Source organism: Lagenorhynchus albirostris, chromosome 1 (genome assembly GCF_949774975.1).
Source record: "Lagenorhynchus albirostris chromosome 1, mLagAlb1.1, whole genome shotgun sequence".
NCBI lineage: Eukaryota > Metazoa > Chordata > Mammalia > Artiodactyla > Delphinidae > Lagenorhynchus > Lagenorhynchus albirostris.
Genome location: NC_083095.1, coordinates 187,498,939 through 187,519,340, shown reverse-complemented (window position 1 = coordinate 187,519,340; position 20,402 = coordinate 187,498,939). Strand labels below are relative to the sequence as shown.

Below are 20,402 nucleotides of genomic sequence, written 5' to 3'. Positions count from 1 at the left end.
CACAGGAGGAAGCTGAGTTGTTCGCCCCGTCTTGCTTCTAAGACTTGTCATGGTGCAGTTCTGCAGCGTTGCCCGCCTAGTACACCACCCACCAGGCCAGACAGAGTTCCTTTCAACATTTCGCGCGTCCCACGTTCTCTCTTCTCCCAGCTTGCACACTCCCTGTTTTCTGTTTCTCAGTGTCTTCCTCCCTCTCTTTCTCTTGCCTTACCTGGCTCCCTTTATTCACCTTTTGGTTCTCAGCTTAAACTTTGCTTCTTCTAGGGGCGCTGAGTCCTGACGCCCCAGGTTCAAATGGAACACCTTCCCCTGGGCTCCCGTCCGCAGGGTCGGCCCAGATCTTGGTTTTGCCTGAATGTGGACTTGGACTCAGTTAGACTCGCTTTCACTTTGCTTTATTACTGAATCAGCAAAATGTAAACACCAGGTTAGGGGATTCAGGTGAGCGGATTGTCCCACTCAGAGCAGCCCCTAAAGTTCTTGTAGTTTATACAACCCTTGGGCGGTGAGTAAGCTCACACCACAAACTGTGGGCTCCCTACCTTACGCTGACAGCGGGCCAGTCTCAAAGGTTCACGCTGTTGTCACAAATGGAGGTTCCATTGGGCTACAGTCTCACCCTTCCAGGTTCCTTTTCTTACGCATCAGTGGTACGCGGCAGGCCTGGCATCAGTGGTACGCGGCAGGCCTGGCTTGGCCTATCCCAGCTCCTGACCCTCTGCTGCCCTCGTCACAGGACTAATGTCACGATGCTGTCATTGTTTGCTATCATCTCTGTCCCACTAGATTACAAGCTCTTCGTGGGCATTTACTCTTTTCTCTGTTATATCCCTGGTACTGAGAACAGTACTCAGAGCTTGATTTGCTAAATAAATATACCTGTGAATGAATGAAATCTTCAGTTTACCCTAAACACTGTTCCATGTCACTAAACTTGATTCCTGACTCTACCCTCTTGGTATTGGCTGTTCATATCTGTCCTCTTTAGTGTCAGACCCTGCCATTGTCTTAGCAGTTCTGTTTTGGTTCCCAGCCCTAAGCAGTCTGTTGCCTGGGCAGAAATTTTGACCTTGGCCTTGACTCCATGGACCCCAGTTCCCAACCCTCAGTGCTTTAACATGTATCCAGCTGGGTTTGCCCCTGAGGAAGGGAATTGGATGCTGTTTCATTCTTTTTTGCATAGTTGTGGAAATTCAGCACAGTTTAAAAATATTTAATCATAGTTTACAAAACATCTTGAGTTGTATATTCCCATGAAGGTCATGGAATTTATCTACATGTCTTGTGACAGTGGCTGTGTGGGCTGTGTCAGTGGCTTTATTCCCTCTGTGTGTCTCTTTTATGGTTTATTTGTGTATAATAAGGTGACATTTAGCGAGAGAATAAGGCACACAGACATTAAGACTTAGGTTCAAATCTCAGTCACCAGTTACCAGCTGTGTGACCTCAGGCAAGTAGCTTAGCCTCTCTGTGTCTCAGTTTCCACATCTGAAAAATAAGAATAAAAAGTAGTGATGATCATAGTGTTCACCTCATGGCACCTTGATGAGGATTTTATAAGTTACTATGTAAAGTGCTTCAAAGAATGTCTGGGACAGAAATAGAGTCACAGATGTAGAAAAGAATTTTATGGTTACCAGGGGGGGATGGGGGAAGGGATAAATTGGGAGATTGGGATTGACGTATACACGCTACTATACATAAAACAGATAAGCAACAAGGACCTACAGTATAGCACAGGGAACTCTACTCAATAGTCTGTAATGGCCTGTATGGGAAGAGATCTAAAAAAGAGGGGACACAGGTATATGTGTAACTGATTCACTTTGCTGTACACCTGAAACTAACACAACATTGTAAATCAATAAAACAATAGAAGCCCCGCCCCAAAAAAAAGAATGTCTGGGACATAGTGGGCACCATGCACGTGTTTACTATCATTTACGCAGGAATATTCTTGAGCCACAAACTCACGTTTTGCTTTTTATGTTCCTGTCGGGGCCTCTGTCTTGTGGCTCCTTCTGACCCCTCTTCTGCCGAATGTGCTGTCTGTGAACCCGGGTTTCTGCATGATCATGTGAGCACGTTGCTCTCTGGATCCTTACGGGTCTTGATGTTCTGGTTGTTGGCACGTGACTGTCTCTCACTTTCTGTCTTCCTCTCCTCTGCTTTCCCCGGATTTCACGTGTACGTGTCTGTCTCTCTTCTTTTCCTTCTTGGTCTCATGCTCTGTCCATGTCTTTCTCTTTTTCCCTTGGCTTTAGCTTCCTCTTTCTCATTAACCTGGCTCCCTCTCTTCTGCAATTACCTGTCACAGGAGAACTGAAAATTGAAAAATATTGTCTGCATTGATTAAATAGCTTTCCATTCTTTTTCAGGAATTTAGAAGCTTAGGAATACGATATTTTCCTTGCTCTCCAGAGGGGGCATTACATTGTCCTTTGCTTATACAACCTTCTGAGGACAGACTTTCCTTGCAATTCAGTGACACTTAATACAAAAAAGACCCCCCTCTTGAACAGAGGTGAGCAACTGTTCATCACCTCTATTGCTTTGCCTGGAAGGCTTCTTCCAGGTTCTACTTCTGTGCTGCTCCAAGTTCCAGATGACAGCAGGGACAGAGTCTCTTTTATTCCTTGAGCTGTTCCCAGGGTCTAGCGCGGTGCCTGAAACACAGGATGCTCTCGACGAATAGTTGTGAAATGAGTGAATTCCCCTGGGGAATGTTGAGGGTTAGGGGGAGACCGACAAGAGCATCGTGTGACGGAGTCATGGTTCTGTCTCCCGTCAGCCTTACTTTAATCTCTTCGCTTCGTTCTTTCATCTACTCAGTAGATCTCAGTAGGTCTCACATCTCCCCCACCCCACCCTTTGCACCCTCACATCACTTGCTTTCTGTGGGCCCTTTCAGTCTTTCTTTTTTTTTTTTTTTTTTTTTTTTTGTGCGATACACGGGCCTCTCACTGCTGTGGCCTCTCCCGTTGCGGAGCACAGGCTCCGGACACGCAGGCTCAGCGGCCATGGCTCACGGGCCCAGCCGCTCCGCGGCATGTGGGATCTTCCCGGACCGGGGCATGAACCCATGTCCCCTGCATCGGCAGGCGGACTCTGAACCACTGCGCCACCAGGGAAGCCCTCGGTCTTTAACTAGGTGAACTCTAACAGCAGTTGGCTTTCCTCCCTCTGGTCTCCTTCCCTTACTGTCCAGTGACTTGCCCCAAACGTGGGTTTCGTCACTCACTGAACACATATTTATCCTGTGACCCCTATGTGCTGGGCATGTACTAACACCTTCTTGGAACCTTCCCCTTGCCCCCAGGCTGGTTCAAGCGCCCTTCCTCTGTGCGCTTAGCACAGCCTCTTCTGATGTCTATCTGTATCACGTTGAAATTATATTGAAGTACCAGTCACATTTAGTGTCTGTCTCTCCTGACGTAAGTAAACTCCCAGAGGGCAGGGTCCATCCATGCTTTCCTCATATTTAAGTTTTAGTGCTCATGACCTTGAACTATGGCCATTTCTCAGTGGGTGTCGGGTAACTACGGGCTGAATCGTTCTACGCTTTGGTCCTGGTTCGGTATCTCGAAGTTACACAAATCTAATTCCTCCCAAGTCCGTACAGTATTTGAAGAAAGCTACTGAATCCCTTCTTCTCCCATCTGGACAGTATTAGTTCCGGACAGGCCCTGGTTTCTCAAGGTGCCTTTGGAAGCAGAGTTTCTACACCAGACCCAAGCACAGTGAGTGTGGCCTTGAGCATCAAAGAGTAGAAGGCATCTCTCCCCTCTCCTCCCAGGTCACTATTCTTTTATTATATTGTTCAGTTCACAGTGGGCTTTTTTAGTGAGCCAGTGTTCACTGCTGAGTTATACCAAGTCAATTTAAAACCTGGGAATCTTACTCCTTAAATGGCTTATGTCCAGGGATGACTTACTCCCAACTTCCACCACCAAATTATTCTTCCTCTCCTCCCTTCCCCCGGCCCCTACACCACAGAGCTGCACACACAGGCCCACGTGCAAACACACGGACTCACACAGAGTCCAGTACGGTCGCTGGGGCGTGATGACTGTGCACGGAGGCTGGGCTGGGGTCTTGTACATGACGTGACATCAACACCTACACGATAGAAAGGGCCCTTTGAGTCCATTGCACCCTCTTGTGTTTTGTAAGTGTGCTTTCAATTTTGAATTTGTAGATTCTGTAAAAATCTTTTGGGTAGTGAGATAGGGTGGCTCAAACGAGGACATTTTACTCGTTAAGATCATAAACAGCGCAAAGGCAGAGACAGCGCTTATTTTATTCACCAGTGTGTAGACGGCACAGTGCTCAGTGCCTGCCTACATGCTAAATAAATATGAGCGAATGAATGAATGGGTGAGCGAATACATGTGTGATATGTGACCGGCTTACCTTTTACAAGCCTGAGTTGTCCTCAGTTGGAAGGTATCAGTGGAACCTATTTTGTAGGATTATTGTATCGCCTGAGACAATATATGTAAAATATTTAGCACATAGCGAGAAGGCACTAAATATTTGATATTGTTACGATTGGTCCATCAATAAATTATATAGTGTGGGGTAGGGACAGAAGAAGGGCAGAAAAGGGAGCGTCCACAGAAGAGAGGCGATGGGTGTATTGCTTGGCCCAGGTATGTTGTGATTTTGGTGACAGAAGAGAAATGTGGCCACGTTAGAAAACACAGGAGGGTAAAGTAAGTCCTTCGAATTTGTGCAGGTGCTTAGGTTTTAAAACCCCTTTTCCTAGGACCCTCATTAGAACCTTAGGGAATGGATGCCAGAAACAAGGCAGCTCTTTAGTAATACTTGGAAAGTGCCTTTAGCCTCTGCCGCACCCTGACTGCCACAGACTCATTGGGGAGTCTCCGGAGTTTGATAAACAGGAGAGAGGCCTGTGAGCCCTGGGCTGGGACGCTTAGGTGGTTAGTATTCAGAGTGTCCTGTGGTGTCTTGTGCACTGCAAGCCTTAAGCCGTCCTTCACATTTCATGGAAATCCAGGAAGCATCCCGCTCAGAACTGAAGAAGAATTTTGATCTGGGACTTGAAATGAATCAGAAAGAAAAGAAACAAAACAAAAAAAAAAAAAGCAAAGATAAAAACCGAGGAAGCACTCAGCACCTAGGGTGGCAAAGAAAAATGAATTTCTACAGTGTGAACAAAAATCTCTCTCAAAAGTACTTCATTAGACCAACTGTGATGCAAAGATGACTTTGGACATCTTCAGATTCTGTCTTTATAGATCAGGGCTAAACGTATTAAGCCAGATTCTCCCAGGACCAACCTACTTTTTTTTTTAAATAGATCTTTATTGGAGTATCATTGCTTCACAATACTGTGTTAGTTTCTGTTGCACAGCAAAATGAATCAGCCATATGCATACACATGTCCCCATATCCCCTCCCTCTTGAACCTCCCTCCCACCCTCCCTATCCCACCCCTCTAGGTGGTCACAAAGCACCGAGCCGATCTCCCTGTGCTATGCGGCTGCTTCCCACCAGCCAGGTATTTTACGTTCGGTAGTGTATATATGTCCATGCCACTCTCACTTCACTCCCATCTACTTCTTGAGAGTTAAGCGCTTTTGAAAGAATGTGAACTCTTTCCGGTTCTGGAAATCAATGCAGTACAGAGAGTCCCCATTCATTTCTGGGGGGGTGGAAGGGACTAGATTTCCTTTTGGAACTGGATTGCATAGAGGAAGTTGCTGAAGGTGTGACACAGCAAGGGTTAGATCATCAGTAAACCAGGGGTTTCTTTTCCATTAAATCCTAGGACACATTGTCTGGACCACTTGACAACCTTGATCCCATCCATCGGGAATCATGTAACCCTCCATGTAAAATAAGAGCCTTGAATGTCTCAGTTATATAGAGGGTTTGGAATATTCACATGTAGAATTTTTTGCAGCCTTTGAAATATGCCTGGACAAGCTGTCAATGGGGTGCTACCAGCATAATTTTGGGAACTGCTATGTTGTTTGGTGCCATTATGGAAAGCATCCCAAAGGAAGAAGCTCAAATGGCAGCATTACCCACCCAGGATACTGTAGTGTAAACTGCAAAGAAGTGAATGTCAAAAGACATAAGCTGGAGTCACGAACAACCTGGGCGCCTTGGTTCTAACCCATACACTCTCTCAACTCCAGTTTTCTCATCTCTAAAACGGGAATGGGGGCTTCCCTGGTGGCACAGTGGCTAAGAATCCACCTGCCAATGCAGGGGAAAACGGCTTCCCTGGTGGCGCAGTGGCTAAGAATCCACCTGCCAATGCAGGGGAAAACGGGTTCGAGCCCTGGTCCGGGAAGATCCCACATGCCGCGGAGCAGCTGAGCCCGTGCACCACAACTGCTGAGCCTGCGCTCTAGAGCACGCGAGCCACAACTACTGAGCCCACACGCCACAACTACTGAAGCCTGTGCACCTAGAGCCCGTGCTCCGCAACAAGAGAAACCACCGCGACGAGAAGCCTGAGCACCGCAATGTAGAGTAGCCCCCCGCTCACCACAACTAGAGAAAGCCCTCGCACAGCAACAAAAACCCAACGCAGCCAAAAATAAATAAATAAGACTACTTACTACTTTAAGAAATAAATAAAATGGGAATAATTGTATTTTCTCTCTCGCTGGTTGTTGTGGGCATCAGATGTCATAATAGGTGTGGAAATGCTCTGGAGAGTGTACAGTGCTTTACCAGGGTGCAGTTTGTGAATGCTGGTCTGGTTGGATATTTACTATGCATTGGAAAGGGTGAGCTTTTTGACTCCATCTACCGATCCAAATGCTAATCCTTCCTGAAACATCCTCACAGACACCCCAAAAATAGTTTTACCAGCTCTCTGGGCATTGACTTGGCTCAGTTGACAGGTGAAATTCACTATCACATCTAGCGAATACCAAGTGTCCTTCATTTCTTAATGTCTCTTGCTCTTTTTACACAAGAAGGGGGAAATGGCCATGCCCATCATTGTGAGCACATCTAGTTGACTTTGGAGTCACCAAGGATTAGAACTCACTCTGTTTTTAGGGATGATGGGAAATGGAATAATAGAAATAAAATTCCATTTTGTTTTGTTTGTTCTAAGCATCTCAGCTCTATACTAACACTGGCTATTATGGGGATCTTTACTGCAGATGACCTGGGAAATGACAAAGAGCATAAATTTATAATTCTGCCGCTAACTATAAAGGCTTAAAATGTCCCATTAGTCAGTGACCCAACATAGGCTGCAGAAATGACATTTTGGATAATTATTCCGATGTTTTTCCTGGGATGTTATTAGGAGTGATTAGGTATTTAACATTGATTTTTGATAGTGATTTCTTTAAAAGTGCAGGGTGGGGGGGCTTCCCTGGTGGCGCAGTGGTTGAGAGTCTGCCTGCCGATGCAGGGGACACGAGTTCGTACCCCGGTCCAGGAAGATCCCCCATGCCACAGAGTGGCTGGGCCCGTGAGCCATGGCCTCTGAGCCTGCGTGTCCAGAGCCTGTGCTCCGCAACGGGAGAGGCCACAACAGTGAGAGGCCCGCGTACCGCAAAAAAAAAAAAAGTGCAGGGGGGATGGCTAAATCAATTCTGGTACATTCAGACAGTGCAACACTACTCTAGCAATAAAAAGGGATAAATTACTGACACACATGGCAACACACATGAATTGCAAAAACATTTATGCCAAGTGCAAGAAGCCTTACACAAAAGCGTATATACAATATGATTCTTTTTTAAAAAATTAATTAAATTTTTAAAAACATTTTTATTGGAGTATAGCTGATTTACAATGTTGCATTAATATGATTTATATAGATTTATATTTATATAGATATATGTATATGTTTATATAGATTCTGGAACAGGCAATACTAATGTTTGGTAAAAAATAATCACACAAGTGGTTGCCTTGAGGTGGGGGTTGGCTGGAGGTGGACTGGGAAAGAATTTGAGGGAATTATCTGGTGGGGTTGGTAATAGTCTATATCTTCACAGGGGATTGGGTTACAGGGGTATATGCACTTCTCAAAACTCATTGAATGCACTTGGGGTTTTATTGTATGTAAATTCTACCGCAAAATACAAAATAGTGATAAACATGCTGAAGTATTTAGGGGTGAGGTGTACTGACACCTGTCGTTTATGTTGAATTGCAATAACTATAACAACAAAAATGGATTGATGGATTAATACACAACAAGGCAAATATAGTAAAAACTTACTTGTAGAGTCTAGCTGGTCATTATTCAAATGCTCTTGTCCAATTCTTTCAACTTTCCTGAGGGTTTGAAAATTTTATAATATAATAATTGAAAATAATTTCAGAAAAAAACAATTTTTTAAAAAAATTTTGGCCACGCTGCACAGCTTGCAGCATCTCAGTTCCCTGCCCAGGGACTGAAGCCGGGGCCACAGTAGTGAAAGCGCCGAATCCGACCCACTAGACCACCAGGGAACTCCCAGAAAGAAAACTGTTTAAAAACCCACAAACGGTACTTTGCTTAGTGGTTTTTTTTTTAAATAATTGCATTTTTTAATTTTTATTTATTTATTTTTGGCTGCGTTGGGTCTTCGTTGCTCGCACGGGCTTTCTCTAGTTGCGGCGAGCGGGGGCTGCTCTTCGTTGCGGTGCGCGGGCTTCTCATTGCGGTGGCTTCTCTTGTTGAGGAGCACGGGCTCTAGGTGCACGGGCTTCAGTAGTTGTGGTGCGCGGGCTCAGTAGCTGTGGCTCACGGGCTCTAGAGCGCAGGCTCAGTAGTTGTGGTGCACAGGCTTAGTTGCTCCGTGGCATGTGGCATCTTCCTGGACCAGGGCTTGAACCTGTGTCCCCTGCATTGGCAGCCAGATTCTAAACCCCTGCACCACCAGGGAAGCCCTGCTTAGTGGTTTTTTTGTGTGATGCAATATTCTTTCAAGCACCAAATATCCTTAGAGAAATTAAGTTACTTGTAAAAGGTAAATGAGAATCTATTCCATTGCCTTTCTCAACATGCTGCATAAAAGAGACATTTAAAATTATAAACACATAAGGATTTCTGAGTTTGCAATATGTCACATGAATTGTTATGAAATTAAATTTATAATTTCAAATACTTAGTATCATGTTTTTGACTACACATCATTTCATTTTCAATTTGTTCTTTTGTTGGTCTGGTCTCCATGAGCTATTAGAAATGGTAGGTTCTGAAATACAAAGAGAAATAATAAGCAGGTGATAGAATTCAAGTAAGAATGTACTATTTTAATAATATCAGCTAACTGATATGAAGTAATTTGAAAATCTTGATTTTTAGGGTACAAATATCACAGCACTGACTTTTCATACCCTGAGAATTACTGGCATTCACGGAGACTGGAATATAATTCAAAATGACTATGACAGCCTAGAGCATTGTATTCTTTCAAAAGAACCAAATTCAGTAGGAACATGTATAAAAGTACACCCTTCAGGACCAAAAACCAATAAAAAAAAATATGCGATGGGAAAGGACCAGTTAGGAATTCAGGGTATCAGTACTGACCACAGTCAGCTCTGTCTGCTGAAAAGTCACTGTTCCTTGTGCTATGGTGGGATCCAACTTTAATATATATTTTTAAGTAAAATGGAGAAATTAGTAAAGGTTTAAAGATGAACAAGGTGACCTTAATGAAAAAACTGGTCTCATGGAGAAAATCTGAGAGAAGAGGAAATTCTCTAAATGCTTCAAAATTGAAAAGGTTCAAGTTGTGCTTGATGATTACCGCTTTCAATTACATGAAGTGTTTTTTATGGAGAGATTCTATGAAAAACTAACCAGGGAGGTGGATTTAACTGAAGAGAGTTCAGTTGTGCAAATCAAAGAGTCTCTTGACTTCCAGGTTGATTAAACTGTGGAATAATTATCAAGAGACGCTATGGAGTCTACACCCCCGGAGAATTACATAAGCAAAATATAAATTCTGAGTGGTTCTGAATTCACCTGCCAGAGGTTGGGGGCAAATTCCAACAACCCCTGGCAGGACCTTTCTGGGTCTGCATTCTGACAATAAGGTTTCACTCCATAGGAATAGTTTGGAAATAGAGTTCAGTACTAAATTACATTTTTCTGGGCTTTCTGTAAAGAATGGCAACTTGAAATTCACGTCATTTAAAAATTCGGTCCTTAAAGTACAGCAGTGTAGTTGTCGTTAGCAGTACTGTATTGCATACTTGAAATTTGCTAAGAGGGTAAATCTCAATTCTTACTATAAAAAGAAGAAGAAAAAGGAAAAAGATAACTATGCGAGGTGATGGACATGTTGATTAGCGTGGTTATGGTGATGATTGCACAGGATGTATGCATATTAAACCATGAACATAAACAATTTGTGAATTTTTTTTTTTGCCCGCACCACGAGGCTTATGGGATCTTAGTTCCCCGACCAGGGATAGAACCCCAGACCCCCTGTTAGGAAGCGCAGAGTCCTAACCACTGGACCGCCAGGGAATTCCCCATACGTATTTGTGAATTATACCTCAGTGAAGCTCAAAAAAAATGACTGTGTTGAATGATGCTTCTTTTCATTGAACTTGTCTCATAATAAATGATTACATATTGTTTGGGTGATGATTTGTGACACTGGTCTTAATTTAGCTTCTGTACTGTTTAATAAAATAATTAGAAGGTATTCTGTCATTTTCTCTGTTGTTACAACATTATCATGAGAAAGAAGTCTTTGTATTTAAACCATTATATAATCAGTATTTCCTATGGGTGACTCGGTCCCTGCCTGAGTGTAAGTACGTTAATGTTCTTTGCTATTTAGTCCTACCACAGCACTCTTGCACCATCCAGGGACAGTTAGAATGGAATGAGATAAAAATGTCATCTTTGCGAATGAGGTATCTTCTCTCTGAAAGTCAGTATGGCAAAATCCTCTTCTGCGTTTTCCATCGTCGTCTCTATTTTGGGTTTCTTAATCTCATTCCTTGACTCACTTTTATCCTTATGCTTTGCAGAGTGGAACTTGCTTCGTGTTGTGATGCCGTTCAAAACTTCATTGTTTCTCAAAATAACACTCCCGTCGGGACTAACGTGAGTTACGAGGTGGAAAGTAAAAGCAAAATCCAAATCAGAGAGAACATTTTTGATATGTTGCCAGTGGTGAGTGAGAATTTCTTGTGGTTTGTGTCAACATTTAAGGTGAATGTTGGCTCAGATTAAGATATAAGAATGGGGGCTTCCCTGGTGGCGCAGTGGTTGAGAATCCGCCTGCCGATGCAGGGGACACGGGTTCGTGCCGTCCGGGAAGATCCCACATGCCGCGGAGCGGCTGGGCCCGTGAGCCATGGCCGTTGAGCCTGCGCGTCCGGAGCCTGTGCTCCGCAACGGGAGAGGCCACAACAGTGAGAGGCCCGCGTACCGCAAAAAAAAAAAGATAGAAGAATGGAGCAGTTAATTCATTAAAATGCCACACTCTGTTGTGTTGTGTAAGATACGTATGGCAGTCCAAGGCAGTTTTGAATACTTGTGGCTCTGCGGGGAATGGTATTTATATCTTAAATGATAAGCTCTTCCAGCCCATGAGTCTTCATGACTCATTCTTGAATGAGATGAGGTACTTGGGCTTTCTGCATAGTAATTACCAGGACTTGGGAAGATGCCCATTTTTCACCTGCAATAAGACTCCTCCAGTTGTCAGTTTCCGTGACTAAATCAATTCCTTCACAAAGAACTGTAGGTTTATGTGACTAGTCTTTGGGAAGTAAATACATAAGAATTTGCGGTCCGTAAACATAACCTCCACAAGAGAGGGATTTTTATCTACTGTGTTCTTATGTATCCCAGGCTCCTAGGGCGTTCCCCAGTGCACAGATGCATTCATTACATATTCGTTATTTAAACTAATGAGTAATGATACTGTATCATTACACTATAAATCCAAACTTGGGGGGAATTTTTCTCCTGAAAATATCCCACTGCTGATGAACTACACTCTCAGGCATCTTTTTTTTTTTTTTTTTTTTTTTGGTGGTACGCGGGCCTCTCACTGCTGTGGCCTCTCCCATTGCGGAGCACAGGCTCCGGACGCGCAGGCTCAGCGGCCATGGCTCACGGGCCCAGCCGCTCCACGGCATGTGGGATCTTCCCGGACCGGGGCACGAACCCACGTCCCCTGCATCGGCAGGCGGACTCTCAACCACTGCGCCACCAGGGAAGCCCTCAGGCATCTTTTTATGATTTGATGAAAAGCAATTAGGCCAAGTCAGTGGTCAAAACGGGATCGCTTTATATATGCTGTTTACCAACTGTAGACTATTCAGTTCTTACAATTATTTCCATTTTGCTGGACCTTTGACTTGTTTCAACTATTTTATTGTCATGTACGTTGTTCCAATTTTTTTTTTAATATTACAATTCAAAGGAAGTATAATTTTCTGGGAATGAACGAAAAATCAATACACAATGTTAGAGAAAAAATATTGCAGATTTTCCGGAAGGGAACGGGGACCAAAAAAATAACTCCTACGGCATTCTGAAAATCCCCTCGTGATGCACCGAAATTACCAATAGCTGAAAAGATAACAACTAAAGAATATTTCTGTCCCTTATCAGGGAAGACCTTCCACAGAGAGCGACTCTTTCACTCTTGCCATTGTTGCTAGTGTTGTCCTTGCCTTAGGCTGGTCAGAACAGAGGAGCTGCAGGTATTTTTTTGCTTCTGATTTGGCCCCTTGAAAAGAATAACTTAGCAGCATAGGCTTGTTAATTCTGGATGCAATTAGCAACAGCATCCACTTTCCAAATTAATACTGACTTTTTAAAACTAGGGGGAGGAAATTCCGAAGTTAATACAGTAACAGCTGCAAAGCAAGGTCACTTTTCTGTGTTTCTTCAACATCCCCTTCCACAGACACAGCATCCGAGGTTGCTTCCCACACCCCAACCCTGCTTTGTTCTGTGGGGCACACAGCGAGCAGATCGCAATAGATGCTTTGGGTGAAATGGTGTGAAGTCACTTACTCCGAAGGTTTGCCTAGTTACTTGAAAGGAAAACAACGAAGCTGGTTTTCAACCAGAGTTAGCAACAAGCAGGCAGTTAAGTGGCCCAGATTTGCGTTTTCTTAGGACCCTTATTTTAAGGAACGTTGAAATTGTCATTTATTTGAACTCTTACTGAACGTAAGATAGCAAAGCATATGGACTTTTTCCTCCCAGTTGACCAAGAAACCAGAGAAAAACGTTCGTTATTTTGAGTGCTTAATTGGAGATACGTTCCCCTCAGTAATCTTTTGTACCATAAAGAGCCTATTTGCATTCTGCCCTGTCTGTAAAATTCAGAATTTACTGTGGTATCGGTTAGTAAACACGGTCTGAAAATATCTTGCGCTAGGAGTTCAGTGATTTGAAGTAGCCCAGGGTCTGTGGGAACCATTCATTAAAGAGCCAGACACTCTGCTGGGGTCACATCTGTGCAGGGAAATAAGGCACATCCTTCAGTTAACCTTTTACCCCTTGAATGACAAACAGCACCTGTATAATGTGTTGTGGTTAAGACCATGGACTCTGAACCAGACTGCCTGGTTTTGAATCCCAGCTCTGCTGCTTTCTAGCCCTTCCTTAAACTCATGCCTCCGTTTTCCCATCTGTAAAATGCTCGCAAGGTTGTTGGATGGATTCCACGTGTTAACAAGTTACGACTCGGGAAAGCGCTTCTTGCACCAGCAGCGCAACATGAGTTTTCATTTTCATGGACAAACGCAGACGTGCTGGAAGAGAGTTCTCGTCACTTGCTTGGCATCTCCCAGTGCAGATTCAGGAGCACGCGGCAGTCAGGGTGATTCAGGATCTGCTGGGCAGCTCAGAACCACACTGGTCCTGGGGCGTTGCCAGTGGGGCTGGTACACTGGGCAGGAGGGTTCCCTGATTCGTAGCAGTGTAAATATCCCCATCGTGGCGATTGTAATTTACCAGTGGTTTCACAATCGGCTCACAAAATTCCTGAATATTTACCAGTTGGTGCCCATAAGCTGGTACAGCTGGGTTCCAACGTGGTGCTGGGGGTTGCACCCAGGTGGCCATTGGGCCAGTCGTCACCCATCAAAAAGCAGTGGTCCTCTAGGCGAGGTCTGCAGTAGAAGACAGGGGAAATGAAAAGTAATAAACATGCTCTCTGCCCCTGAGGACCTACACTCACGTTCTGGAGGCAAAGCAGGTGAATCAGGACCTCATCATCGCGGAACTCTGAGCTGACACCCTTGCTGCTGGTGAAGGTCACATCCTTACTTCCGGAAAAGTGACCAGCAAAGGCAAAGTACACTATCAAATTGAAAAGTTATGTTTCAGACCGCGGAGGATTTGGTAAAAGTGGGAAGCCTTTTGGGATCGGCCAGTTGGGTCCTTGGAGGAAACAAAAATGATTCTGGCCTTAGAAATGGATTTGAAACAAATCAGCACAGAGTTACTGGGCCTCCCTGGAGCACCCTGGCTGGTCATGTACAGAGGTCGCAGGCATAAATCTGTCATCACTGAGCCTGAAGGTCTACCTGCTTAGAAGCACAGAGAACTTTCACTAAATTATCTATTAATTTTATGGCCAAGAATAGAGAATTGAATGCTACTTTGGAATTGCTTTCTTTTCTATTTTTGGCTGGAAATGGTCCTGTTAGTCCGAAAGGCCCATGTGGGATTTTCTCATCCTCAATTTATTTACTTAATTATGTGATGTAAAATACGTTAAAGTACATTTTAAGAACAAGTGTATTATATTTTGTATTATTACATTATGTTTATCTATGATATGCTATATATTCCTCTCGAGAAATGAAACAGGTTTACAGGATTTTTTTATGATGTCGTAAGTTGATTAACATGCTGTGGTATTGCTTCTTGTTCTTTTTCTTTCCTTAGCATGTGTAAAGATTAAGCTACTTGAATTAAGCTGATGATGTTTATGGTTCTAAAACTAAAGCTATTTTATGACAGTTTTTCCCTTTCTCCTGATAGACTCAGCCTTTTGTGGGGTACCCTTACAATCAGTGTGCGGTGGTTGGAAATGGGGGGATTCTGAATCAGTCTCTCTGCGGAGCCGAAATCGATAAATCTGACTTTGTTTTTAGGTAAGCTCTGTCGAATTGGTTTCTTTGACATCCAAGATCAGCTGGATATTTTAAATGAATAGGCTAAAGATACTCTGTGTAAATTTTGACCTTTGAACTCTGTTGCTTAAGCCTGCAATTTATCTAGTGTGTTTCCAAAAGTGTTAAATGGATCATGAGTTCCTCTGAATGTTGCTATGGTCACTTAACTTTCCAGAAACCCTGCATGAGATCATAGTCAAAGAGGGTCTTCACTGCAGGACTTGTCAGAGCCTTCAGTATATTAAGGATACTTTTTTTTTTCTTAAACAGAGCATTTCAAGAACACTTGGTTCTCAGGTAATACTTGTGAAAATGCTGACTTAGATATTGTATAGCCACACAACATTGATGTTTATTTAGGTTTCTGGGCTGAAATTTTTAAAAAATGTGCAGCTTCTAAATTCTGATCTTTTAAAATGTTTATATCTCAATACAAGCTAGCTTGCCAAAACAGAAACAAAAGTAGTTTCTCTGTGTGTCTGAACTAATAACACAAGCCACAGAGCATCTCCACTTTCAGAATATGATGGAAAGAGGATTCATCCCTGTGAGGGTGGATTTCAATTGAAATGCACCTTTTTATAAAGTCAGTTGAAATCCGTTTCTTCCTATTTCAGGAGCACAAATTGCATACATCAGAGGAGATCCTTTGAGCTTTATTGATTTAATGCTGCCCATGAAAAAGAAACATGTTTCTGAATCAGTAGCTCCCCCTCACTTTAATCTCATTTAGAATTTTATGCTGAAGATAATAACAGAACAACAGACCTGGCAGTCCAACCATTATTGAATGTGTTCGTCATGGTGAATGTGAAAATGGCCAATACCTGCATGATTTAGCCATTTTGTTAAAGTACTCAGTATGGAAAAACCATAAGGAAGATAAATAATTCTTCTCGTAATAGACATTTTTATAGACTGAAAATTCCCAAAACATCTGGGGTGAATATTATTCCTAAACATCCACTTTACTTTATAGCAGATATAAGAAATACAAGTTTAGGTTTAACAAGCAGGGGAAAAAACCCAAAAAACTCAACAGCTACTTAATTTATAACTCTAAAATAAATGCGTGTATTTCTAGATTCTGCATTTGTTGATGCCAGCCATTTTTCTGAATATAGAGTTCCTTTTGAAGTTAGCCTTCCAAACTGAAAGGTCAAATTGGGGCTGTACATAGTTGGTGTCATTAAAATTTATTTAATTTTTAAGCCTATGTCTGTTTTGGTTGTACATGTTTCATAGTTTATAAAACCATCTGGAAGCTGATTCTCTTTTTTTTTTTTTTTTTCATTTCAGAAGATTGGGAGCTGTCAGTTAAGTGTGTAAGGAGCAAAAATAGGGGCTGAGTGGCTTTACTGTACTGTGTATATACAATACCCAATATTTCCCCTAGGGGTCTCCAGTGATACCATATTGGAAAGCATCTCTGAGTCTTCAAAAGAATATGAGACTGTTCTAGAAAGTAGATTTGTTACAGGAAGCCCACTAATGAAGACATTTCTGTGGCCTCTTATCTAAATTAATATTTATTTTTCCCAAGGTGCCATATTTGTTTTCTGATGTATCTTTTTTTTATCAGTGAGAGAAGTACATGTTTCATTTATCCATATATTTCATAGAGCATGGAATAGAATATTTCAACCTCATCTTACAGAACACATCAAGTTTAAACAGCCTTCCTCAGAGATGCTCCCTTTGTATGTATAGCTTTAAAGAAATGGTCTACTTGAAATTCTGAAATGATACTTTCTCTTTTCTGTGTGACAAGAATACACGTACTCAGAATTACAATTCTTAATTTGTTTTCCAATTTAAAAACAAAATAGTGCTCAAAAGAGGATGAGAACATCAATATGAAAACATCATTGTAAGAATGTTAAGGCTTTGTTTATTAACAGCTTAATTTGTTGGAAAAACAGTCCATATGGGAATCAGGAAATTTTGATTTTTTTTTATATAGTCTTTGCTTCTGGCAGACATTATAACCTTAGTCGCAGTGCCTCAATTTTTTAAAATCTGTAAATTGGTGATATGCCTCTGTGGGAATCTAATTAATATAAATAATAATTTTAATAAAAGGAACATGAACTCTTCAAAAGCTAGGCAAGGTGTAATTGTCATTTCTAGTTTTGTTACTTATAAAGGTCTTACATAGTACTGAAAGCATTTATCAAATTCATTTATTTTATCCAGTGTTGAAATGCCAGCTAAGAGTTCAGTACTTATTGTTTTTCGATGGAAATCAGATGAATTCTGAGGGTCCTCTTAACAACAATAATTTTCTCCAATAAAATGAGAATGATCACATGTATATGTGTGGATGTATGTGGATGTACATTTTTTTTTCACAAGTTATATTTTGAGAATAGTTTTCCTTCCAAATTTCAGGTGTAACCTCCCCCCAACCACAGGAAATGTTACCAATGATGTTGGCACTAAAACCAACCTGGTGACTCTAAATCCCAGTATCATAAGACTAAGGTAAGTACCTCAAATTACATAACTGTTCAAGAACATTTTTCTTATTATTTAACCTGTTTCTTAGTCTGAGCACTAATCTTGTTGCTGAGACTGACTTCTGATACAGCTGGAATGGCTTTTTAGGAAAATATATAAGAATATTTGGTAATTTAGGTTGTGGCTCAGAAGAGGTATGTCCAGTTGTACTTCTGATGTCATAAGCTGAATGTTGCTAATCCAATGAGAACTTTTTAATAGTGAAGTTCCTTTTTTAGATTTCCTTTCAGAATTTTAGTGTTACTCTTGTCTCGATAGCGCTTTCCTGAAAAAACGTAGTCTATTTAGAAGCTTCAGAGAGTAACCCTTAGGAGAACCTGGCAAAATCAAGTTTTCATTTCGGGCAGTTTATTACTAAAAAATAATTCGTGTATTTTATTTTCCACAGTGTAACTACTACAAAATGTTGGCTGTTTAATAAAAATCCTATATATAGTTTTATTCAACTATTTTCATCCGAAGTGACTAATAATTGTTATTAGTAGAATACACCCCTCAAATAGTTCTAGTATGGCTTAAGAGAATATAAAATATTGTACCTGTCTCCCCAAGGCTTATTTTCTAAACACACGCGGTCATGCACACCAGTATATTTACTGAGGTATTATTTAAATTAAACACATAGAGCTGTCACAATCCATGGAGGAAATTTAAGATGTGTGTGTGTGTGTGTTTTTATGCATATAGATATTTTAGACTTTCTAAAGGAAACTGTTATTTTATAATAACATGTATATACAAACGTACAGCTCAATGAATTTTTTTAATGTACAGATATTTTAAGAGTGTGTTATGTTTGAGAAAACATTTCAGCATTATACATTTGGAAGGTAATTCATCATTAAAAAGCAACCTTAGGAAAAAAGGACTGAGTTGGAAGATAAAATAATATAAAAAATGTATGTCCAGTAAGGGTATTGCCCCATAAGAAGGTAGGAATGAGAGCCTAGATGTGCCAAGAAAGAGAAATGAAGACCTCGCCCCTGATGTTTACAAGATGCTTACTTAATGTGCGTTTTTTCTGAGTCTGCAGTTTGTCTCTTTTAGATACAGTGATATAAATGGTTCTATTTTTTGGCCAGTGGTGCATTCAGCCTCATGTTACCAAAACTGCTCCTTTGATGATTACTGTTAAAATCATGATGTTTTAAAACTTTGGCAGATATGGGAACTTAAAGGAAAAGAAAACAATATTTCTGGAGGACGTTGCAACCTATGGAGATGCATTCGTCCTTCTGCCAGCATTTTCCTTCAGGGCCAACACGGCGGCCTCTTTTAAGGTGTACTACACACTGAAGGAGTCTAAAGCAAGACAAAGAGCCTTATTTTTCCACCCCAAGTACCTGAAAAACCTTGCCCTCTTCTGGAGGACTAAGGGTGTGACCGAGTATCGCCTGTCCTCCGGCTTGATGATCACAAGCGTGGCAGTTGAACTGTGCGAGAACGTGAAACTCTATGGATTCTGGCCCTTCTCTAAAACTGGAGAGAACACACCTGTCAGCCATCACTACTACGACAACAGGTTACCTAAGCGCGGTTTCCATGAGATGCCCAAGGAGTACAGACAAATTCTCCAGCTTCACGTGAAAGGAATCCTCAGATTACAATTTAGCAGATGTGAAATAGCCTAAACCAGATGTCTTTAAACAGGAATCATGTTCACACAATGCAGTAGGTGAGTGTCAGTGTTCCAAACACCGGAAGAGGGGGTTGTAGGGAGTCGTAGGAAGGGTCCCGGAATTTGGTTGGATCAACGCTCCGGCACTAGGTTTGCAATCTCAGCAACTCATTTCATTGTTCTGATCTTCAGTCCTCTTCCTGTAAAATGGGGACCATGATCTCTAACTCATATTAGGAGAATCTGATAATCTGTGAAAACTTTCCGCAAGTATTTAGCCTGAGGTAGGGACTCCATAAATGTCTCCTCGCTGATATTTTTAACAGCCGTTTTCACCTTCACCAGACATAATAAAAAGGCAGGCTGTCTTGAAGCCTCTTTCTGAAGAGAACAGCTGAACTGCCAGTATCCACTGGAATTCTTTCTCTGTCAGGAGCCTCTATTATCCGTAATATCGTTCCCACCTTGCTTCCTGTCTTAAAGAGGGCATATAAGAAAACTGTGTAATTGAACAAGAAACCCGTGGTTATGCAGGAATGAACGCCTTACGCCTCTAATTACATTCACTTGTGTCTTGAGCTGTGCCGGTGTCGTGGTTGGATTTAGGCCAATCCTTTTCCTCCTTTATCTACACTTAAAGATCACTCTTTAATATACGTATTAACTTCCTGTCTCACTCTTAAGCCTTTTCCTCTCCCACTGACAGGATTTACTTCAAGGGCAGGAATAGTTACAATTCTACTTACCTGTTGTCTGTGGCGGTCACTCATACAATTTACTTTGCTAAGGTTGTTGAACAGCTGCTTCATGCTAGACCCTTTCCCAGGCTCTGCGAGAGGGATATAAAAATGACTAAGTCCTGGGGACTTCCCTGGTGGTCCAGTGGTTAAGACTCCACGCTGCCACTGCAGTGGGCCACGGGTTCGATCCCTGCTCGGGGACCTAAGATCCCACAAACCGTGCAGCGCAGACAAAAAGAGAGAGAAAAGAAAAAGACTAACTCGTGCAGGAATAAACAGATGTGTGTGCTGTGAACAATGAAAGGGTGTGCTCAGTATTCTCACAAAAGCTATGGGGAACAGAGGCAGGAATCATTCAGTCAATTTCAGTGGAGTCTGTTTCAGAGAAGAGCTGGTTTCTGAATTAAGCCTAGAAAGGG

At 42.1% G+C, this 20,402-nt stretch overlaps 1 protein-coding gene across 1 annotated transcript in view; it reads left to right on the top strand.

Annotated features, from left to right (window-relative positions):
* Positions 1–19,256, top strand: part of ST8SIA6 (ST8 alpha-N-acetyl-neuraminide alpha-2,8-sialyltransferase 6) — a 131,383-nt gene extending 112,127 nt beyond the window's left edge. The window contains exons 5-8 of the mRNA XM_060121722.1: positions 10,984–11,128; positions 14,972–15,084; positions 17,497–17,589; positions 18,788–19,256. Coding sequence (XP_059977705.1) covers positions 10,984–11,128; positions 14,972–15,084; positions 17,497–17,589; positions 18,788–19,256 — 820 coding nt within the window. The remainder of the gene's footprint in view (positions 1–10,983; positions 11,129–14,971; positions 15,085–17,496; positions 17,590–18,787) is intronic.
* Positions 19,257–20,402: the final 1,146 nt, after the last annotated feature.